This window comes from Dasypus novemcinctus, chromosome 7 (assembly GCF_030445035.2).
Source record: "Dasypus novemcinctus isolate mDasNov1 chromosome 7, mDasNov1.1.hap2, whole genome shotgun sequence".
Taxonomy (NCBI): Eukaryota; Metazoa; Chordata; class Mammalia; order Cingulata; family Dasypodidae; genus Dasypus; species Dasypus novemcinctus.
The window spans coordinates 42333484-42352877 of NC_080679.1; the positions used below are offsets into that span (position 1 = coordinate 42333484).

Consider the following 19394-nt stretch of genomic DNA (forward strand, 5'->3'; position numbering starts at 1 on the left):
TGCATTTCCCAGATTCCTTGAAGATTTTAGCTTCTGGATCACTGTTACTCTCTTTAAGACTAATTGTCTTTTTTTTTTAAAGAGATATTTTTTTCCTTCCCCTCTCTCGCCCCCACCCCTGCTGTTTTTGCTGTCTGTGTCAATTTGCTGCATGGTCTTCTCTATCTGTTTCTCTTTTTGTCTTCTCTTCTTGTCTTTCTCCTCTAGGATTCACTGGGATTCGATCCTGGGGACCTCTGATATGGAGAAAGTTTCCCTGTTAATTGTGCCACTTCAGTTCCTGGTCTCTGCTGTGCTTCACCTTATGACAGAAGTTGTAAACTTATAAAACAATCATGCACATGTACAGAATTCCCAAACAACATCCTTCTATCAACACACCACAGTGTAGTGGAATATTTGTTACAGATAAGATAATATCATCTGATTATTACCATGTCCATAGTGTATATTTGGCACACATTTTCCATACTGCCCCATTATCAACACAGTATACATATTTAGCATAGATGCAGGAATATTATATTATTATTACTAACCACAGACCATAGGTCACTCCAGTTTTATTTTTCCCATGCTTCTCCAGATTCTCACCACCCTGCAGGAGTGATGTACATTTGTTCTAGCTCACAAAGGACATGCTTGCATCTGTACCATCAACCACAATTCTCACCCACCTCTTGGTTTACTGTGCTATTTAGTTCCTACATTATTCTCTAGCATTCTGTCAATGGGCATTTACATACCTAGACTACCATTTTCAGCCACATCCCCATTTATAAACTAGCTTTTACTATTCGTTACCATCCACTCTATACATTTCTTCACTTTTACTTTTTACGATTCTTGCTTTTATTTTTAGGTTTTTGATCCATTTTGAGCTAATTTTTGGATAAGGTGTGAGATAGGGGTCTTCTTTCCTTTTCATTATGGACATCCAGTTCTTTCAGCACCATTTGTTGTATGGACTGTTCTGCCCTAGCTGTGTGGGTTTGACAGGCTAGTCAAAAATCACTTGACCACACATGGGAGGGTCTGTTTCTGAACCATCAGTTTGGTTTCATTGGTCTATGTGTCTGTCTTTATGCCAGCTGTTTTTACCACTATGTCTAGGTAATATGATTTAAAATCTGGAGATGAGGGTTCTTTTAAAAAGTTTCTGGCTATTCAGGACCCCTTATCCTTCCAAATAAATTTGATAATTGTGTTTTCTAATTTTTTTTTTAATGATGATGGAAATTTTATCGGGATTGCATTGCATCTGTATACCAACTTGAGTAGAACTGATATCTTAATGATACTTAGTCTTCCAATCTCAGAGCATAGAATATTCATCCAGTTATTTAGGCCTTTTTTGATTTCTTTTAACATTGAGTTGCAGTTTTCTGAATACAAATGCTTGACATCATTGGTTAAGTTTATTCCTATTTGAATTTTATCTGTCATATTTTAATTTTACCACTCGTTTGACACTTTTAGTTACTTTTATTGATATAGTCTTCATTTCTATGCTGTCTTCTAGGCCTCTCTCTCCTGTCTTTTCTTTTCATGCTCTAGCACACCGTTTCCTGAAAATCTGGCCTCTTGCTTAGAAATTCTCTCAGTTTCTGTTTATCTGTGAATATTCTAATCTCGTCCTCATTTTTGAAAGACAGTTTTGCTGGATATAAGATTCTTGGCTGGAAGTTTTTCTCTTGTAGTATCTTAAATATAGCAGATAACTCTCTTTTTTTTTTATAGTTTTATTTTATTTTATTTTTAAGATTTATTTATTTATTTCTCTCCCCTTCTCCCTCTACCCCCACCCCGGTTGTCTGTTTTCTGTGTCTATTTGCTGTGTCTTCTTTGCCGCTTCTGTTGTTGTCAGCGGCACAGGAATCTGTGTTTCTTTTTTTTTGTTGTGTCAGCTCTCTGTGTTTGTGGCGTCATTCCTGGGTAGGCTGTACTTTCTTTCGCACTGGGCGGCTCTCTTTACAGGGCGCACTCCTTGCGCATGGGGCTCCTCTGTGCGGGGACACCCCTGCGTGGCACAGCACTCCTTGTGCACATCAGCACTGCACATGGGGCAGTTGCACATGGGTCAAGGAGGCTGGGGGTTTGAACTGCGGACCTCCCATGTGGTAGATGGAGGCCCTAACTACTGGGCCAAGTCTGTCACCAGACGACTGTCTTCTTGCCTCCATGGTTTCTGATGAGAAATCAGCACTCAATCTTATTGGGTATCCCTTATATGTTATGCATTGCTTTTCTCTTGTTGTTCTCAGAATTCTCTCTTTGTCTTCAGCATTGGACATTCTGATGAGTATGTGTCTCAGAGTTGGTCTATTTGGATTTTTTCAGATGAGAGTACGTTGTGTTTCTTGGACAAGGATATCTATATCCTTCAATAGGGTTGGGAAATTTCCTACCATTATTTCTTCATATGTTCGTTATGCCCCTTTTCTCTTCCCTTCTCCTTCTGGGACACCCATGACATGTATGTTTGTATGCCTTTTGGTGCCATTTAGTTCCCTGAGACTTTGTTCAATTTTTTCCATTCTTCATCTGTTCTTTTGTATGTTTACTTTCAGAGGCCATTTCTTCCAGCTCAGCAGTCCTTTCTTCTGCCTCCTCAAATCTGCTTTTATATGATTCCAATGTTTTTAAAATTTCATTTATTGTGCCTTTCATTCCCATAAAATGTGCTATTTTTCTATGTATGCTTTCAGATTCTTCTTTGTGCTCATCCAATGTCTTCTTAATATCCTTAATCTCTTTAGCTATCTCATTGAGTTTATTAAGGAGATTTGTTCGAGCATGTATGATTAGTTGTCTCAACTCCTTTATGTCATCTGGAGGCTTATCTTGTTCCTTTAACTGGGCAATATCTTCCTGTTTCCTGGTGTGGATTGTAATTTTTTATTGGTGTCTTGGCATCTGGCTTACTAGAATATTTATTCTGGGTGCAGTTTTTCTCTTTAGTTTAGCTTCCTGCCCTTTCTGCCTTGCTGGTTGTGCAGTAGGAGCCAAGGATGTAGTTGGTACTGTAAGTTGTGGAGGCTTAAGTTACCCACATTGCCCCAGGGACCAATGAAGCTTCTCACAACTTTCTCCTTTGCCAGGGGTAGAGACAGAGTCACAGCTCTGTGGGATAATCTAAGTCCTGCAGACCTAGACTGTAGTTGCCCAGAGAGACTGATGAAGCTTCACACTCCTTTCTCCCCTCCTGGGGTTAGGATAGGGCAGCAGGTGGGGGCAGCAATCTATGCAGTGCAGGTCCAAGATGACCACAGTTGCCCTAGTAGACTTCTGACTATTCAGTCTGTGTCAGTCAAAGGTACCTGCAGTTACCTGGATAGGCTGGTGTCAGGATCTCCAGCTTTCTCTCTGCCAGAGGTGGAGCTAAGTCTATCCTAGGGCTGCAGGCCAATCTGGGTCAAAGAAACCAGTTCCTACCATCACTATGATTTTCCGTCAATTGCGCTTCTCCTCATGCTGGAATCAGAGTCAAAATGGCAGCCACCAGCCTCTTTATGACTTGGACAGGTTCAAACTTTAGCTGTTTCTAGGGTTATACCTTAGCCATCCAAGTCTACTAACCAGTAGCTGAAATCGGTGGCCAATCTTCTCCTCCTCCCCTGTTTTTGGGAAATGGAGCTTCCAGTCTTAGCCACAGCATAGCTCCTGGGACAGTTTGCACTGCCAAAGCAGGATAATCACTGGCCTCCATGGCTTGGCCGGTAATTTCCCGGAGAGGTTGGTGCAGGTCCTCCCCAGCTTCCTCCCTGCCGGAGGTGGGGCTGGGGCTAAGGCTAAAGCTGCAATCTGACCTGGATGGAAAGAAGGTGGTCCCTACCAGCACTGTGGTTAACAGTCCGCCCACTTCCCCTTGTGCCAGGTGTGGAGTTAAGATGGTGGCTTCTGGCCTCTTTCTGACTTGAACAGGTTCAAATTTTAGCTGTTCTTAGGATTATACTTTAGCCTGCTGAATAACTCATCAGTAGCTGAAGTTGCTCCCCAACTGTCCCTTCCTCCCCTTTTTTTTGGGAGGTGGAGCTTTCAATTCCAGCCATGGAACAGCTCCTGAGGTGGCTCCAGTGGAGGATGGGCACTGACCTCCATGGCGTGGAGTGCTTTGCTTATGAATCTTCTCTGCAAATGGGCAGTCTCCTCCTTCCATTCCTTCAAGGATGTCACAGGATGATCTTCTGGTCTCCTGGAGCCCCCAAACAGGTGCTTCAGCTAGCTCTAGATAGCTCTGGGTGTTTACTAACTACCCTGAAGCAGGAGCTGACTCTACTTAACTGCCATCTTGCTGGTTGTCCAGAACTGATTTATTTTTTAAAGCATTTCCCACATTGCTTACATGCAAAAGGTTTTTCTGCAGTATGAGTTCTTTGATATCTGATAAGCCTTGACATCTGAATTAAAGCCTTTCCACAATCATTACATTCCTGTGGTTTTTCACCTATATGATTTCTCGTATGGAAAATAAATGCTGTGTACCGAGAGAATGCTTTTTCACATGTATTCTAGGGTTTTCCCTGTATGCCTTCTTATGTACATAGTAAGACTTGAAATTTGAGAGGAGGCTTTATCACATTTATTACAGTTCATGTGGTTTCTTCCTGTATGAATTTTCAGATGCACGTTGAGGCTTTTCTCATATCTGAATACATTTTCACAATTAGGGTACACGTAAGATTTCTCTCTAGGATGAATGTTCTCATGCTCAATGAGATTTGGTTTGCTGTGGAAGGCTTTCCCAAATTCCTTACATGCACAGAGTTTTTCCCCGCTGTGAGTTCCGTGGTGTCTAATGAGGTTTTTCTTTTGAACAAAAACTCTTCCACATTCATTACATCATAAAGCTTCTTTCCTGTATGAATTTCCTGATGTGAATTACTTCTGGATAAAGGCTTTTCACCATTCATAATATTCATAAGGTTTCTTTGAAGTATGAAATCTCAAATGTCTGATGAGGTCCAACTCCTGAATGAAGTCTTTTCTACACTTAAAGGGGACTACTACAATAGAGGACTAGGGTAACATTTCCCAAACTTTTTTGGGGGAGGAGGTACCGGGGATTGAACCCAGGATCTTGTGCATGGGAATAGGCACTCAACCACTGAGTTACATCCACTCCACTCCCAGACTTATTATATTCATGATCTTTCTTCACCTGCTCCCTGTCATGATTAAGTAGGTCTAAATTATGTTTCATACTTTTTCCAAAAGAGTCACATTAATAGAGGCCTTTCCTTGTAAGATTAGTGTCTGAGTTCAGGAAAGATTTTTTTTCTAATGTTTTAAAATTCACTGATTTTTTTCCTCAGTCAAGGTTTTCTTAAGAATGGTTGTAATTCTTTCCTCAAATCCTTGCTGTTCTCTCTCCATCAGTTAACCAACTTCCCAGTCTTTTTCTGAATGTCATATAAGTATTTCTTCTTTGGAAATGCATGGCTCTTCTTCCTGCTCCCACTTGAAAATGACACCTGAATTGATGAGTATATAGCCCATTGTTAATATGTTGTTATAATTCTCCAGCATCACATCCCTGTACAGATTCCTCTGAACGGGTTTCAGTTGTTGCCATTCCTCCTCAGTGAAGTCAGTAGCTACATCCTTACATGCTATTGTTTCCTCTAAATTTTGTGCTCTTGACCTCTACACCAACAGAAATAGGTGCGACTTGGTCATTTCATTTCTTCTTCCTGATAGAGTCCTGATATTGCAGCAAAGCCAGGAGTTCTGAATGGCAGAGAAACCCAGATGGCATTCGGAGAGGCGGAAGAACAGATTTATTATGCGTGGGCCCAGAGGAGAGTCAGTCTCCAAATTCTGAACCCTGTTTTTCAGTTTCATAGGCTTATATAGGATTTTATATGGGACCAGCATGACTTTTGCTCATTGGTTAACGTATTGCTAGGCAAAATTTTGCAAGTGGGGTTACAGAAGCAGAAGGCAGGTACAAGGTTGTGCTTTTGTAGGCTGATTTACAGAAGCAGGGAGCAGGAATGGTTTGTTAGATTACAGAAGTGGGAGGTGGGAGTCAATTGTTTGATATTGTCCTGCAAGGCCATATTCTCATAGGCCGATTTACAGAAGTAGGGGCAGGAGTGGCTTTGTTAGATATTTTTGCAAGATTATGCCTTTTATTTGTCAACACTGAGATGGTCAACCTCTTGCTACCTCAGGGTCCAACCATCGGCACAGTGCACGCGTGACATTTCTATTCATCTCTTTTTATACTCCTCATAACAGAATGAACTCCTTTTTATTTTATTTTATTTTTTTAAAGATTTATTTAATTTCTCTCTGCTTCCCCCCTCCCCTGCCCCGCCCCACCCCAGTTGTCTGTTCTCTGTGTCTATCTGCTGTGTGTTCTTCTTTGTCTGCTTCTGTTGTTGTCAGCAGCACGGGAATCTGTGTTTCTTTTTTGTTGCATCATCTTGTTGTGTCAACTCTCTTTGTGTGCGGCACCATTTCTGGGCAGGCTGCACTTTCTTTCGCGCTGGGTGGCTCTCCTTACGGGGCGCACTTCTTGCGCATGGGGCTCCCCTACGCGGGGGACACCCCTGTGTGGGGGCACTCCTTGCGCGCATCAGCACTGTGCATGGGCCAGCTGCACACTGGTCAAGGAGGCCCCGGGGTTTGAACCACGGACCTCCCATGTGGTAGACGGACGCCCTAACCACTGGGCCAAGTCCGTTTCCCCATTTCACACTTTTGTAGCATAAAGATATCTGCTGGAGAAAGAAATAAAACAAAAGAAAAAAAATTTTTTAAAGATATTTACTGGAATGTCTTTATGCTTTACAATTACTAAAAATGGCCAAAAACTACCATTAATCCTGAAATATTAATCAAACAGGGAAAAGGAATCTGTCTCCTTTATTACAGTTTTATACATCTGAAAATATTCTATGAACCTAAATCTATATCTGTATTATTGATAATAATAATTAACATTTTTGTGGTTACAGGTACAGATCCAAGTGAAAAATAGCAAAGCTTCTTTTGACAAGTTAAAGATGGATGTTTGTCAGAAAGTGGATTTACTTGGAGCTAGTCGCTGCAATATGTTATCTCATTCACTCACTATCTACCAGGTACCCAACTCCATGGTCAGCATGTCCTTGCAGTAAAAGATGAGTGGTGAGATTCCTTTTTAAAAGTTGTCTAAAGGGTGCAAAAATTATATAATTGATCAGGTTCAGATTCCTTTGACTGCTGTAATTGACTTATTGAGCTTATGACAGTCAGAGATACATAGAGTTCTAGACAGAAAAATACTAAAGATAGCCTGCTCCTGTAGCTTTACAGTGTACTCCTTGGTGTCCCAGGACTTCATTGAAGGAGGCTCAGGGACAAAATGGGTTTAAGGAGGAGAATGTCAAAGATGTAGAATTCAAGGCCCATTAGCCCTTGTTCACCCAGAGCTGCTCCACTTCTCTTTTTGAATTTATACATACAATTCCATATGAAGCAAAGATGCAGTAGCCCAAAAAAGTTTGAGAACTTTTCTTTTTCTCCACCAACATTTTATGGAGAAGGAAAGTGAAACAAACCTAAGAGAATTAATATAAATGGCAATGTTGAACTTAAAAACAGTTTTTTAATTCTAGGTCATGTGTTCTTTTCATTCTGCCAAATTGCCATTCTCATACCACTTTAACCTCAGAAATCTTGCTTGTCCTTATACAGCCAGATTACACAAAAGAAGCAGACAATAAATTAGATATTAATAAGTGGCAATTTAAAAATTTTAACATATGTTTGCAAGCAGCAAAATAGAACAAGTTGTATTTATATAATAGAATAATAAAAAAGAAAAAGGACATTCAGTGCTGCTTTTAGAAATCTAATAATTCAGTTCAGTACTGTGGAATTCAGGAATCAAGAAAGAATACACTCTTTAAAAAAATGATGCTATAGTCCATAGCATGTCTGAAACACAACAGCTGTTTGAAACACAATAGCTGTTTGTTCCATTCTTTGTTTTATCCACTAGCTCCCCTCACTTTGAATGGGAACCTTGAAGCAACGAGGAAAAGGTCTAATGACTTGAGTTAGCTTGAGAACACATTTTTGGCATGCGTTTCTTGAACACTTGATGAAAGACCAAATTTAAGTATAAATATTATTTTTCTTGAATTAATGTTTATACTTACCAACATAAAAATTACACATATGATCCTCCTTTTATAGAAATTGCTATTTTCCATGCTTTTAACAATTCTCTTTTGGATTTCTCAGGCGTTTTAATCCATCAGCTTTCATTGTCTTGGCTACAGTCACTCTCCGGGTGGCTCAGGTATACATTCCAGTGCTTTACACAGATAGGCACACATACATGCAGACATAGATGCCACTTCATATTCAGAATTGCCATTTATAGCACTTTCTGGTTCCCTAGACTTTGAAAATTGAATTTAGTTTCTACTTCTTAGTTTGGCAACTATTGGTCTACTATACCATAAGTGAAAACAGCACTGAAAATGTCATGGAGGGGAAGCAGAAATGTAATCACCTTTTCTTTTTCCACAGAGAACACTGCTTGAGTTCTGGGAAAAAACAGCTCGAATGATGTCCCAAATCCATGGGGGAGGTATTAGCTTCAGTTCATATGATTTTGTATCTCTCAAGGTACATTTCTTTCCATTTACTTTTGTTGAATGATTTGGGTGGTGACATTAAAACTGTTTTTCTTACATGCTAATTTTCTTTTTAACTGATGTATTTTCTTATTTATATCCATGCTACAACATGGATGAACTTTGAAAACATCATGTTGAGTGAAACAACCTTGACACAAAAGGACAAACACCTTTTATTTCTTACAACCATATATTCCTGGAGTTTGGTCTGGATTTCTAAGTCAAATATTGTATGACCTCACTTATATGAAATAATTGGAATAAGCAATTTCATAGATTTAATAACTAGAATCCAGGTTATCAGGGGTCAGGGTCGGGTAGGGAGTAGAGGGTTACTACTTAATTGGTACAGAATTTCTGACTGGGGTGTTGGAAAAGTTTTGGTAATGGGTGGTGGTGAATTGTATAAATGAAAGTGGTCAAAATGGAAAATTCGGGTTTGTATATATATTATCAGAATATAACAAGGGAAGTGGATTTGGATCAACTGATAGAGCTTCTACCTACCATATGGGAGGTCCAGGGTTCAAATCCAGGGGCTCCTGACCTGTGTGGTGAGGTGGCCCATGCGCAGTGCTGATGTGTGCAAGGAGTGCCGTGCCACACAGGGGTGTCCATCATGTAGGGGAACCCTATGTGCAAGGAGTGTGCCCTGCATAGAGAGCTGCCTTGTGTGAAAATTAGTGCAGCCTGCCCAGGAGTGGCACCACACACATGGAGAGCTGACACAGCAAGATGACGCAACAAAAAGCAACACAGATTCCCGGGGCCGCTGACAAAAATGCATACGGACACAGAATAACACAGAAAACAGACAACAGGGGCAGGGGGGTGGAGAGAAATTTAAAAAAAGAATATAACAAAACCCATAGAACTGTACAACAAAAATCATGAAACTTAATGTAAACTATGGGCTATATAGGTAATAATATTATAATTTTTTTAATCAGTTTTAGTAAAGATACTATGCAAATGCAAAGTGTTCATAGGGAAAACTGTGTTGCAGAGGGGGATATACAGGAATTCTGTACTTTTTGCATGATTTTTCTGTAAACCTGCAACTTCTCAAGTTAAAAAAAGTACCAAAAAACCCCCACTATTTTTCTGTTATATGTAATTTCAAATTTACAAAATGTTGGGAAGCATTTTTCATTTCAGCCAATGATCAGCACTTCCCTGATTCCAAATTCCTTCAGCAGCACTAAGTAAATATCTATGAATACTGTCGACAGGTTCCAGGAGGAATGGAAGAAAAGAGGATAAAGGAAAAAAGAAAATTAAAATGCAAAAAAGATAGGAAATGGTTATAGAAAGGAAAGTTGGGAGAACAAGAGATGGAAAGTGGTCATGTGTTCCCAAAGTGACCAGATTACCTACTTGACAATTTTAGAAGTTAAAAAAAAAAGTCTTATTTTCACACTGATGTCACAAATGTGTTTCACAATACAAAATTTTTGTCATTTGTGGTCATTATATATGTGTGATGGAAGCTGAAGAGACTTTAACATATTAGCAGTTCTTTCTGTAATACATACGTAAAAGCTGCTCACTGGCTATGATTATAACTTTTTTAACATTTGCATGTCTTTCTGTCATCCTTCTTTGTATATGATATATCCAGCAGAGATGCATTTCTTCAGTTCTGAGAGGCTAGGTTTTGGTAGCTTGTAATAAGTTTTGCCGTATTTTCAAAATAAACCCTGAGAGTGTTGCTTATGGGTTTGCTCAAGCTGGGTGCGGTGCCTGTGATGGGACTGTATCTTATCACAATCCTGTATATATTCCTGGAGTTTGGTCTGGATTTTTAAGTCATTTTTTGACTTGGCATTTTCTTGTCCAAAATTTTCCCTTGAATTAAGTTTTGTTTTGTTGTCTTACTTCTATAATACATGCTTCACTGGAGAGCATACTCTTTTTCTAGGCAAAATTGATACCCGGTTTCTGCTTAGAATTGAAGTTGAAAATCTTTAGCTGTATTTGGAGCATTACAACACAGGCTAGCAATACAGCATTGTCTTCTTTAGGCATGTAGTCAAGGTCTTCACCCTCTGGCTGGCCCACATCACTGTGTGTGTAGTTGCCACAGACAGCTAGGATAAACAAGTATGTGGGCTCATTTCCAATCACATTAGCATGCATAACCATGTCTATCACTCTAGTTCCATAACTGTTCCTCTTTCATATTGTTCTTTAGAATTTTTATTCTCCTTTTGTTTCCAGAGAACCAGATTCTTTCCATCTATTTAACATTGAATTTCTCATCCTTAGCAACTAAAAGATACTCCAAGCAAGCTTACTGAAGATCGTAAAGAGGAACAAACAGAAAATACCTCTGTTACTGAAAATCTCAATAAGTAAGCAGGCAAAAGTTATATATAGTGTTATATAGTGTTATATATAGTGTTATGAAAGTCTTGGATACCATTGTATGATATATTTAGAAAGAGTTGTTTCTTTTCTGACTTACTGAATACTCAATTCTATGTCATTTTCCCAGTCAACACTAAACATTTGTTTTAAAGCCCTTATTTTTTTCTAGTTTTAATGCAGCAGGTAGAACAAATTGGGGCGGTAACTCCAGACTCTAGTTTGGGAGACTAAGTCTTGTAAGAGCAACGAGTACCTCTACCTAGTGACTCCCAAAAGGGGCACTGGAGAGAAAAAAAGGATCGGTGCTGGCAACTGTGACAGCAGCCCAGAAGACTCTATTAAAAATCTGTCTTGGGAAGCAGATGTGGCTAAAGTGATAAGTCCTCCTCCTATCATATGGGATGACCCAGGTTTGATCCCTGGGACCTCCTGGTGAAAAAGCAGAAGAGAAAGCATGCCTGTGCGGTGACCCAGTGCCCACCCAGTGAGCTGAGTGCCCACGAGAGTGCAGTGCGAGCCAGTGCCTGCACAGTGAGCCAGTGCCCACCCAAGAGTCACGCAGCAAGATGATAACACAACAAAAAGAGAGATGAAGGGGGGAGTCAAAGTGAAACACAGCAGAGACCAGGAACTAAGGTGGCACAATTGTCAGGGAACCAATCTCTACATCAGAGGTCCCCAGGATCGAATCCCTCTGAATCTGAGAGGAGAAAGGTGAGAGGAGAAGACGAAGAAGAGAATTAAATATAGAAGATCACAGCAAATGGACACAGACATCAAAAACAGCAGGATTTGGGGGGGGGGAGGAGGGGAGAGGAAAAAAATCTTAAAAAATAAAAACCTATCTCCAAAATAATACAGATGGAACTGAGACAGGTTACCTGAAAATGGGCTCATTACATGTACATCTTTCATGTTGCCTGTTTGCCTTTTATTATATTTTCCCTTTGTTTTATTTGAGAGCTGCCTCTTAATACTGCTTTTTATACCCAGGCTGCACTGGGTATAAAAATGTGTCTAGAAATAAAGCCTAGACAGTGACAAACCATGTATTTTCCTGAGTTAAAGGGATCCTAAATGTAAGGCATTTCCCTATTTTCTCTATGGGAAAGTCTAGAACAATATTGTGGTTAACTTGAATATATGAAAGTTTTAGGATATAGATTAAATAAGCGACTATCTAGTTAGAAACTAAACTTATTAATTTAGTTAAACATTGATATTAAAAATCATATGGGGAAGCGGACTTGGCCCAATGGATAGGGCGTCCACCTGCCACATGGGAGGTCCACGGTTCAAACCCTGGGCCTCCTTGACCAGTGTGGAGCTGGCCCATGTGCAGTGCTGATGCACGCAAGGAGTGCCGTGCCATGCAGGGGTGTCCTCTGCGTAGGGGAGCCCCACGTGCAAGGAGTGTGCTCTGTAAGGAGAGCCACCCAGCGCGAAAGAAAGTGCAGCCTGCCCAAGAATGGCACCGCACACACGGAGAGCTGACACAAAATGATGCAACAAAAAGAAACACAGATTCCAGGTGCTGCTGATACAGATAGAAGTGGTCACAGAACACCCAGTGAATGGACACAGAGAGCAGACAACTGGGGGGGGAGGGGAAGGGGAGAGAAATAAATAAAAAATAAATCTTTAAAAAACAAACAAACATATGTTAATGAAATATATTAAAATACTACATTGTATCCACTCTCACATTCCCAAAAGTTTTATTCAAAATCTTTTCATGCATCAAAAAATATCATGGAGAGCTACTTTCTGAGTTAACTAACAAATTCCTAAGCACGTTACATTTTTATCCAACTTGTTTAAAACCATATATGCTTATCATCCTTGGAAATTCCATTCCAAGTCACAGTGCGGATTTGCTCTGTATATTTAGTTTCATGACATTTGCCAGATAAATAACTTTTTTGAGTGTCTTTAAAAGCTCTTTAAAAACAAGCTCTAATAATAGCTATTGTGAGGTCATGCCCCGGAATAATGGCTAAATGTGTTAAATTTGTCTTAATTTGCGGCGGCTTGCTCAGTCGGTGGCGGTGGGGGTGCTCTGCCCCACGTTGGGCGCCAGCTGCGGCGGCTTGCTCAGTCGGTGGCGGTGGGGGTGCTCTGCCCCACGTTGGGCGCCAGCTGCGGCGGCTTGCTCAGTCGGTGGCGGTGGGGGTGCTCTGCCCCACGTTGGGCGCCAGCTGCGGCGGCTTGCTCGGTCGGTGGCGGTGGGGGTGCTCTGCCCCACGTTGGGCGCCAGCTGCGGCGGCTTGCTCGGTCGGTAGAGGTGGGGTCTGGCTGCGGACGAGGGGTCGGTCCAGCTCTGGACGAGGGGTCGGTCCCGCTTGGGACGAGGGGTCGGTCCCACTTGGGACGAGGGGTCGGTCCGGCAGCAGACGAGGGATCGGTCTCACAAGGGGTTGCGCGGTTCGGCTGACGGGGTCGCCCGGACAAGCAGGCGATGAACTGGGGACAAGGGAGGCCAGGCCCTTGTCGGGGGCTCTCAGGACTGGAGGGCGCACGGCAGAAGAACTACCGCGGAGACAAGGTAAACACGCAAGTCCACTTTACTGAGGGAGAGGCAACAGTTTTATAGGGGCTGGGGAAGGCTGATTGGTCGAAGCCACGCCCTGTTCTGATTGGTTGCTGGCGAAAGGTCAGTGGGCGGTACTGGACGGGGGAGGGGTGGTGGTTAGGGATTGGCTGTCGCTGTTGCTGGGGGAAGGGGCAGGGTTTAGGGATTGGTGGCTGCTGTTGCTGGGGTGGAGGGCAGACTTGAGTTTCCCGCCCATGCCTGGCTGTTGCTGCTGTCGGGGGAAGGGAAAAGGGCGGGCTGGATTTTTCCGCCCACACCTGGCTGTTGCTGCTGTTGGGGGAGGGGAAAAGGGCGGGCTGGATTTTTCCACCCACATCTGGCTGTTGCTGCTGTCGGGGGAGGGGAAAAGGGCAGACTGGAATTTTCCGCCCTGCGCCTGCGCAGGGAGAAAGAAGAAGAAGGGTGCTGCCCCACAGGCATCGGGTGGCGCCATCCGGGAGGAGGGGCGGCCGCGGAAGCATGGCTGCCGAGAAGGGGAGACCCGAGGGCACTCTGCGCCCATGCCGAGCTCCCTTCAGGGGTGGCGGTGAGTCCGACCAGCCACCCTATTATGGGGGCAGCGGCTTGGCCTACCGCGGCTGCTCCTCCGCCAGGCCAGCAAACCACACTTCAGCCCGACTGGTGACCGCATTAATTCTTGATTATTCCATCAATTGGATGCTGTAAATATCCAAAATTGGCATTATTGAGAATATTTTAAGCTAATGTATCTTCTTTTGCAAACATCACTTTGCTGTTCAAAATGGAGTAGTGCATTTTTTTCCTCGAGTTGTTCATTCTGTTTCTTTAATTTTTGAGTGTTCTTGAGCAAAACTCTTCAGTGCTTGAAAAGTAAACCTCAAACTCTATGGCTTCCTATTAAGCCTGTCAAACTGATGAATGTCCTCTGTGATATAGTACTTAGCACAGTGGCTACAGTGCTGAACATGATGCCTGGTGCTTTTTTGGTACTCAGTAAATGTTTATTGAAAGGATGAGGGGGTGAAAGGTTAATTTCATAGTCTGTATAGATAAATAGAAAATCTAGGAAATTCTCAGAGAGAGAGATTTTAGAAAATCTACTGGACAACTATTTTAGCTGTCATTTTTCAATTAAAAAAGAAACAAAGTTGTAGGGAAACAGATGTGGCTCATGTGATTGAGCTTCTGCCTACCATATGGGAGGTCTGTGATTCAGATCCTGGTGCCTCCTAAAGAAGACAGCGAGCTGGCAGGACAGGCAGGCATGGCAAGCTGACACAAGATGATGCAACAAGAGACACAAGAAGAAAAACATGATGAGATACAACAAAGCAGGGAGTAGAGGTTCCCTACTAAAGAAGACAAGCAGTATGGCGAGCTGGCATGACAGGGAGGCGTGGCAAGCTAACACAACAAGATGATGCAACAAGAGACATGAGTAAAAACATAATGAAAGACACAACAAAGTAGGGAACAGAGGTGGCTTAAGTGATTAGGTGCCTCCCTCCCACATTGGATGTCCTGGGTTCAGTTCCTAGTGCCTCCTAAAGAAACAAAGAAAAACAGACACAGCAAGTGCAAAACAATGAGGGGATGGGGAGAGATAAATAAAATAAAGCTTAAAAAAAAAAGCCGTTTGTAACATGAGTCTCAAATGTGTTTTAACCATATCTTTGTACTTTTGTTTTTGTTTTTTACTTCAGGTTAATTCTGGTAGGTGAGAAAGCAAGTTTGGGGATTGATTCAGGTAAGATGGTGAATTCATTATTTTAAAAGGATCACATTTTAAATATCAAAGTGGTTTCTTAAAATCTTTTAAAAGAAATTGTCTTAAAATTTATTCAGTTATAAAAGGCATGTTAAGTAACATGCCTTCTGTCTATGATCCCTTCTGTATAAACACTTTTGAGTTACCCTTCTAAAGGTGCTCAGTTAAGGACCTAATGGGTTTCTTTAGGGAATTCTGGTCTCTCACAGATAGACGCTTCTAAATGTAGAAAATCCAATGTACAGATTATAGGGTAGAATGATTAAGTTTTGAGTTTTTCCTCATACTTTAATTCATGTTCTTTTATATATATGTGTATATATATATATATATATATATATATATATATATATATATATATATATATATATATATAGTCAACATATATTTGAATCACTGTAGTAGAAAAGACTACAGACTTCGGAGCCAGAAAAACCTGGGTTAGAAGGCTAACTTTAAATCAAGTTATTTATACCTCTATCAGTTTTCTGACCTAACGTATGTCATATATACCTACCTTTCAGAGACATGGGTGGTAAAGATAATATTTATAAATACATAGCACATAATAGGTGCCCAATAAGGATGAGAGCTATTTTTAAGTATATACACATAAAGATCATACTGATAAAAGAAACAATTTAAGAATCCATAATAATGACTTATATATGTAACACAGCTTCAAAATATATGTACAAAAGGTGAGTTACTTGTGTGTGTAATGCTGCATCTCACAGAGAACATATTTTTAAAGTCACAAAGGAAATACAATGGAAAATTATTGTAAGTTCCACTATAAAGTCATACTACTATTTTAGCTTTTAAATCCTCCTGTGTTAGTAGTTATTTCTCTTTACATTCCAGATATTTATATGTACCTTCTCTGCTTTTTTGTGGTTAATCTTGCTAATGACTTATTTTATTATTCTTTCAACAAAGTAACTTTTGGCTTATTAATCCTCTCTATTGTATGGTTGTTTTTTAAATTTATTTCAGTTCCTATCTTTATTATTGTCTTCCTCCTTCATTGTTTTTTTGTTTTTTTGTTTTCTGTGTTTAAGGCTCTAATTTCCCTTAAAATTTTACTTTCTTGTATCCCTTGGTTTTTTTTAACAGCTGTGTTGAGGAATATTTTAAATCTCAAATATTTCACTTATTTCAACTGTACATTTCATTGATTTCAGTAAATCATTACCATAAATCAGTTTTAGAACATTTTTTATCCCCTTAAAAGATCTCTCATGCCCTTTTACAGAAATCCCTATTCCAACTCTCATCCCCAGGCAAACACTAATCTACTTTCAATCTCTATAAATTTACTTTTTATGGGTATTTCATAGAAGTGGAATTGTATAATATGTGGTCTTCTTGTGTCTGACTTCTCCCATTTTGTGTTATTGTGTTTTGTTGTTGTTTCTCTTTGAGGGACTGGGAATTGAACCTGGGATCTTGTATGTGGGAAGCTGGCACTCAACCCCTGAACCATCTCCCCTGAGTTTTTTCCATTTGTTTTACTTATTGTGGTGTTTGTTTGTTTGTTTGTTTTTTAGGAGGTACTGGGAAATGAACCCGGGACCTCCCATGTGGGAAGCAGATGCTCAACTGCTTGAGCCACATCCGCTCTCCATGTATTACTGTTTTTGAGCATCATCCATGATATAGCATATATCAATAGTTCCTTTCTTTTTCTTGCTGAATCCATTGGATGGATATCCACAAATGTATTTTTTTTGTTTTTGTTTTTTAAAGGTTGCTCCAGGGCATACTCACCTTTTCCACATACATGGGTGGGTCTTCTCTCTTGGCCTGAGAAGATGTCTACAGTCCATTCCTCAGCTTCCACGCTTGTACCTTTGAGGTCATTTTTCCTTCAGTCTGACCCTTTTCTTTCCTTTTGTCCAGGCTGGCAGTGGGCCTGTTCATCCAGATATCGCAAAAACTTGTCAGTTTCACATGTAGCACACAGGGGTCCAAACCATCAGAGAGTAGGCCTTTAGACAGATCCTTCCTGGATAATTGTACCTCCAATCCTGACTTGCATTTAAATGACTGACTGATTCCATGTTCAGTTAAATCCTCATATGGAGCACTATTCTCTGGGAACTCACTTTCCAGAATCTCAGAATTTCTGTACCATCAATTTCTGGTTTCTTTGTGCCCAGAAATTTAGTTCTCAGCTTATCCCTTTTTTGCATTTTACTGTAAACTGCAAGGAGAAGCCAGGCTACCCTTTCTTCATTTCGTTTGGACATCTCCTCAGCTAAATATCCAAGCTCATCACTTTCAAATTCTATTTTCCATCCAACATCAGTTCTAGATTTTGACATACTTAGTTAATAAGCCTTTTCCACATTTTTGGTGTTTGCAGCGCTCCACTCATACCAAAATCTGTTCTAGTTTGCTAGGCTGCGAAAAACAATATGCCAGAAATGTGTTGACTTTTAACAGTGGGATGTATTAGTTTACAAACTTAACAGTTCTGAGGTCATGAAAATGTCCAAACCAAGGCATCATCAAGATGATACATTCTTCCTGAAGACTGGCTGCCAGTGGTCCTGGACTCCATCACATGGCAAAGCACATGGTGATATCTACTGGTCTCTCTCTTCTCTACAGTGTTTGTTGCTTCCAGCTTCTTGTTTCTGTGGCTTTCTCCCTCTTTGTCTGAATTTCATTCTCTTATAAAGGACTCCATTAAGAGGATTAAGATACACCCTGAATGAGGTGGGTCACATCTTAAGAACCTGCTCACCAAAAGATCTTCCTTACAAATGGGTACAGACTCACAGAAATGTATTAACTTTAAAAACATACCATTCTGGGGTAGATACAGCTTCAAACCACTACATATCTTAACAATACTTAGCTTTCCAACCCATGAACAAGAACGTCCTTCCATTTATTTAGGTCTTCTTTGATTTCTTTGATTTCTTTTAGCAATGTTTTGTAGTTTTCTGTGTTTAAGTCCTTTATGTCCCTTGGTTAGATTTATTCCTAGATATTTGATTATTTTAGTTTCTATTGTGAGTAGACTTCTTCTCTTGATTTCTTGTTCCAGTTGTTCATTGCTTATGTATAGAAACACCATTGATTTTTGGGTGTTACTTTTGTATCCTGCCACTTTGCTGAATTCATTTATCAGTTTTAGGAGCTTAGTTGTGAATTTTTCAAGATTTTCTGTATCTAGGATGATATCATCTGCAAATAGGGCAAGTTTTACTTGTTCCTTTCCAGTTTGAATGACTTTTATTTCTTTTTTTCCTTAATTGCTTTTGCAATAATTTCCAGTAAAATGTTGCATAAGAATGGTGACAGTGGGCATCTTAGTCTTGTTCTGATTTAGAGAGAAAGGGTTCAGTCTTTCACCATTAAGTAGGATGTTAGCAGTGGGTTTTCACATATATTCTTTTTTTTTTTTTAAGATTTATTTCTTTCTCTCCCCTCCCCGCCCCCCCCCCCCCCCGTTGTCTGTTCTCTGTGTCTATTTTGCTATGTGTTCTTCTTTGTCCGCTTCTGTTGTTGTCAGCGGCACGGGAATCTGTGTTTCTTTTTGTTGTGTCATCTTGCTGCGTCAGCTCTCCGTGTGTGCGGCGCCATTCCTGGGCAGGCTGTACTGTCTTTCGCGCTGGGCGGCTTTCCTTACAGGGTGCACTCCTTGTGCATGGGGCTCCCCTACACGGGGGACACCCCTGTGTGGCACCGCACTCCTTGCGCGCATCAGCACTGCGCATGGGCCAGCTCCACACGGGTCAAGGAGGCCCGGGATTTGAACTGCGGACCTCCCATGTGATAGGCGGATGCCTATCATGGTGAGGATGTTTCTTTATTCTTTATCATGGTGAGGATGTTTCCTTCAGTTCCTAGTTTTTTAAGTGTTTTTATCAAAAAGAGGTAGTGGCCTTTGTCAAATGGCCTTTCTGCATCAATTGAGATGATCATGTGGTTTTTTTCCCTCCATTCTGTTAATATGGAATATTGAATTAATTGATATGCTTATGCTGAACCACTGTTGCATACCAGGGATAAATGCCACTTGATCATGGTGTGTAAATCTTTTAATATG

The 19394-nt window shown here is 40.8% G+C and overlaps 1 protein-coding gene across 9 annotated transcripts in view; it reads left to right on the forward strand.

Moving 5' to 3' along the window:
* ICA1L (islet cell autoantigen 1 like) overlaps positions 1-19394 on the forward strand; it is a 98191-nt gene that overhangs the window by 53092 nt on the left and 25705 nt on the right. For all 9 annotated transcript variants that reach the window (XM_058300359.2, XM_071216179.1, XM_071216177.1 and 6 more), the window contains 4 exons: positions 6966-7091; positions 8530-8628; positions 10908-10993; positions 15267-15310. In XM_058300359.2, the coding sequence (XP_058156342.1) occupies positions 6966-7091; positions 8530-8628; positions 10908-10993; positions 15267-15310 (355 nt within the window). The remainder of the gene's footprint in view (positions 1-6965; positions 7092-8529; positions 8629-10907; positions 10994-15266; positions 15311-19394) is intronic.